Source organism: Onychomys torridus, chromosome 1 (assembly GCF_903995425.1).
Source record: "Onychomys torridus chromosome 1, mOncTor1.1, whole genome shotgun sequence".
NCBI classification, from domain to species: Eukaryota; Metazoa; Chordata; class Mammalia; order Rodentia; family Cricetidae; genus Onychomys; species Onychomys torridus.
In genome coordinates this window covers 5,366,570-5,371,494 of record NC_050443.1, presented here as the reverse complement: position 1 = coordinate 5,371,494, position 4,925 = coordinate 5,366,570, and the positions used below count along the sequence as shown (strand labels likewise).

The following is a 4,925-nucleotide window of genomic DNA, read 5'->3' as shown; positions in this document are numbered from 1 at the left end:
TCCTGTGGTGTTTTCTGGAGAACTCTGCTGGGTCTACCTCCAGCATCCAGGGTCCAGGAACTAAGAAAGCCTGCACATCTGGATCCTGGTGTTCAGCCTTCTCTCTCAGTCTGGCCTTGTAGGCATGACCATTACCAAAGCCTCAATGGGGGTTGAAGCTTCCATGTCAAAGCTGGAATGGCTACCCACTACAGTTCACGACCATGGCTATAATGTTAAGAACAGGCCAAGAGTTTTTTTTTTTTTTTGTTTTTGTTTTTGTTTTTTTCCTGGCACAGCTGCAATCAAAGTATCTGTGAAATGATCACTGAAGAAGTTTTCTGGGCCTGCTACAGGCTAGAGCAGCTATCATGGGACAAGGACCACCATAACCACAATATATGGCTTGTCAAGGTTTCAGTTTGGCTTTCAGTTACAGTGCAGTATACACAAATGTCTGTCCAACAGCACTGAAGTAGCCAAGATTCCATGATATGTCTACCTGTCTCTGCCTCTCTCTCTCTCTCTCTCTCTCTCTCTCTCTCTCTCTCTCTCTCTCTCTGTGTGTGTGTGTGTGTGTGTGTGTGTGCATAATAACAGGCTATGTTTCTCTGTTTTTGTGTCTATCTGCCTCAGAAGAAAACCTCTCTGCTTTTGGCTGAATAAGGGACAGATGAAAGCCACAGGAAAGGCAGGACTATTGACAGCAAGTTATTGGATTCTATACACATCATCTTGGCAAAGGAAAAACTTTACTGTCTGGAAGATGAAGACTACAATGGGCCAACACAGTATGATTAGCTCATGTAGGCTGCTAATTCCACCATCTAACAAAACTTTCATACTCATTTTGGCTTGTCTGAGGAGGGAAAGGTGCTAAATCCTTAACTTTCACTATTGATTTTTTATAGTGATAATTGAGTACAACTTTAATGACAAGAAAAACTTATATTTTGTATATTTACATTAAAATTAGGAGAAAATTTTTCTTAGCCATACCACACTGGAAAAGGAAAATATTGAGTGATGTCTCATAAGAACGAAGGGTACAAAACAGGGAAAACAAAGAGAAGTGAGGTGAGATATGTTCACCAGCCACAAGTTTTGATTATACAAAAGAGCAATGTAGCCTCGCAAGATGGCAGAGAGAGTATAAAAAGCCAGAAAAATAGACACCAGGATTAGGATGTTTTGGGTGGCTCTGGACTCAGGGGAGTATCTTCTGGAACCGTGAGAACTACGGATGTGCTGAACCCTCTGCTTGTGTCTGTACAAAATGACAACCATGAAGGTGCTGGACCCAGTGATGAGCACAGCAAAAAAGAACTCAGGGCACATTACCAATGCTGGATAGAGTGAGTCAATGATTTCATCCCACCCTACAGTAAGGCAATATTCAAAATCTCGGTTTCTTGTCATGTTTTTGCTATTAATTTTGATAAATGTGTACATAAAGAAAATGAAACGTATCAACATGTAGAAGACCCAGAGTAGGGGAATGGAGGAGTCAATGTACTTTGCAGCTCTGACTTTATGATCATTCCAACAGGATTTCCTGCGACTGAGGGTCATGGCCTGGAAGACACTCAAGAGGCAGGTGGTTCCAATGGACACACTTCGAGCAAATCCTTGAATATACAGTAGGAGCTTGCATTCAAAACCTTTTAAGAAGTGCTTCATTCCCCAAACTGCCATTGTTTGAGGCACTCCTACAGAGATAATGATCAAGGCATTGGCTGTCATTAGGTGCATGAGAATCAAATCTGTTGGCTTTAAAGCATATTCTCTGTAATAAAGGACTAAATAGTAGAACATAAGAGAGAGATTTCCCAGAATTCCCAGGATTGTTTGTGATAAGAAAATGATTCTGCTTGCCAGATTCCAGAAGTTCATTCTGTGAGTTGGTACAATATCCTTAAAAATATGGCCACATTATTTCTCAGGTCAAATGAATAATGGCAAATGATGGTAGCCAGGGGTGAAGGAAAATGCCATTAATCCATGGAGCTACAGAGAGGCTGAAACTGAGGGTCCTTTAAACTGAGGAGTTCAAAGCCATCCTAGAACACATAAAAATACCTGATTCCCCAAATTTTGACAGGCATAGTTATTGTCCATGTTTGTTACTTTTGCAATTTCTCAGTTCTTCAGAACACAAGTGTTGATGGAAGAATAACCATCAAGTTTCATAGCTATGCCATACTCAGAATGGTGGGATATTGGCCCATTTGAAAAAGGAAGTGTGACAGGCATTGTAAACAAACTGAATGTAAGTCTTTCAGAATATAATGATATTTGCTAGTCATTTTGTAAAAGGAATCAACTTCAAGAACAGCTACAAAACTTACATAAAGCAATAATCTTCCCAAGACTATATATATATTGAGCTGAGGATCGAACCCAGGGCCTTGCCTTTGCTAGGCAAGCGCTCTACCACTGAACTAAATCCCCAACCCCCAAGACAATATATTTATTGATTACTAGTAGAATTCACCTAGAGCACTCTGATCATATTCACTTAACTGTCTTCCCTTAGCTACTCTCACTTCCTTGTGACCTCACTCAAAGAAACTTTAAAAAAAGAGAAAAAAATATGTCAAATTTGTGTTGCCCATATACTCATTGGATTATGTTCAGTTTTCTTTATTAAATGTATACATTTATTTATTAATGTATAACTCATCTAAAATCAAAGCATATTAATGAGAAATGTGTAATGCCATTTCCACAGGTCAAAGTTTCTTCTATCTTTCTCAGCTGAGCTATCTTTACTTTAACCTGAAACTGACCTTATCTTTTCTACCCACTCCATGAATAATCTCCTGGGAAACTACCTAATCCTATTCTAGATAATGGTGGTTGAAGTGCCCCAGTGTTGGATCCCACCAAGCTTTTCTAGTGGCTTTACCCAGCAGGATTGATTGAGGGCATGATTGGACCATGGGTGTGTTTACCAGGTGTTTGGAAGTGTCTACACTTGGCTGTATCTAGCAAGGGGATATCTTTTGCCCCATCCCTTGGCATTGATATAAAAAGACCTTTTGATTAAAGTTATGGACTGGTAGGTTTTGACCCAGGCCCTCCTGAGGCTATCTTCAGATAGGAAGGATACTAGTAGGAAGGCAGTATGTTAGACACATGGTTCTGTCTTTCCTCTTGTCATCTAGGTATATCTTTCTATCTAAATATCTCCCACTTTTCCCTGCTCAAGAGTACCGTGGTCATAAAAGTGAGGGGTGGTCCTCCATACCCCAGCTCACTGAAGTTTTTTGGATTTTGTAATTTTGCTTCCTTGTTGCCAGTTGCTAACCAGGATGTTGACTTTTAGATTGTTTGCCTTTACAAGCTTCGTGTGAAATGTATTTCAGGATGCTCTGTTAGCAGTGTTTCTCTGTAGGCAGTCACCAAGGATGATAAATACAGACTCTGAATATGGACTTTGGTGGTACTCCATGGTCTTTTGATCTTTATCCTGCAACAGTCTTAGATAAGGAAAAATTATTAAAAGCATAAAATGTATTAGAATGATGGTTCAAGTGATACCTTACATTACATTATATTATGATCTAGTTTTATGGGAAGCCACACCTCATAGACACACACACACACACACACACACACACACACACACACACACACACACACAAGAGGATACTCAAGTCAGGACTGTTAGAGAAAAGGGAATATCTGTGATGAAATATCACAGAATACACAACAGAATAAAAGTAAGCGAAATATGCTAGGAGAAATTGCAAGAAGAACAATATCTAATGAACAATAGCTATTGGGGAAGTGTTCAGTGTCTCTTTTGAAACTGTCTGGGATAAGGTACCACTCAGAAGTCTAAAGTGGAAATGGTGGGAAGGCAGTATATTAGACAGCCCATGAGTATAGTGAAGTTGGAGGAAACTCTTAGGACACTACACTAATTTCATGAGAGATGGTGTCTGCAAATCATTTTTTTTTTAAATTGGGAGAGATAACATTGCAGAAGCAAACAACATCAGCTGTGAATAACCACCTGGCTGAACCATGTAGGCCCAGGGAGATCACTGTTGCCACTCACACTCAAGAGCCATGGAGGGACTATCATCTGTCAATCAAGAACTGGAGTAGAATTGGCAGTGAAGTCTAAGATCTGAAGAAGTTTAAACAGAGTGAGGAGATGAGCTGAGACCTCAGGAACTACCAATACAGTCTCCTGTTCCCCATGCACTGTCATAGAGAACACTCTAGGGAATGGCTGGAGCAGAAATAGAAAATACTCTATTAAGTGAAGCAATACAGGCCCAGAAAGACAGCTACCCCTGTCCCAAGTGTGACTTCATAGCTTCCAAGTTTAAAAACGAGTGTTTATGTAGGAGTAAGTGTGGAACAGGGTTCTTTTTTTTCTTTTTTTTTATTATTACTATATTTATGTTTTAATTTTACACATCAGCCATGTGTTCCCCTGTCCTCTCCCCTCCTGCTCCCACCCTCACCTTCCCCACATCCCCTCCCCTCCATTCCCATCTCCTCCAGGGCCAAGACTTCCCTGGGGATTCATTTAAACCTGGTGGATTCAGTGCAGGCAGGTCCAGTCCCCTCTTTCCAGGCTGAGCAAAGTGTCCCCATGTAAGCCCAAGGTTCTAAACAGCCAGTTCATGCACTAAGGACAGGTCCTGGTCCCACAGCCTGGATGCCTCGCAAACAGTTCAAGCTATTCAATGGTCTCACGTAGGAACAGGATTCTTAAAAGGGACCCATATGAATGTCTCATAGTGGGATGGGGAAGTGTAAAACAATATATGTGTTTTGAAAGTGAAAGGAGGAATTATGTGTGAGACAATATAAGCTTTTCACTTGTCATTTCTCAAAACCAAAGTTCTCTCATAAAGAATTTCATCAAAAGTAGTAAATAAAATGTTCCCTGAAAATGATCTTACCATAGAAAATATGACTGAATG

The 4,925-nt window shown here is 40.4% G+C and overlaps 1 protein-coding gene across 1 annotated transcript; it reads right to left on the bottom strand.

Annotated features, from left to right (window-relative positions):
- Positions 1 to 951: 951 nt before the first annotated feature.
- Positions 952 to 1,881, bottom strand: LOC118576596 (vomeronasal type-1 receptor 4-like). Its single transcript, XM_036176810.1, has one exon. It carries the CDS (start codon positions 1,870 to 1,872, stop codon positions 952 to 954), a length of 921 nt encoding a protein of 306 aa, XP_036032703.1. The 5' UTR covers positions 1,873 to 1,881.
- Between the last annotated feature and the right edge of the window lie 3,044 nt (positions 1,882 to 4,925).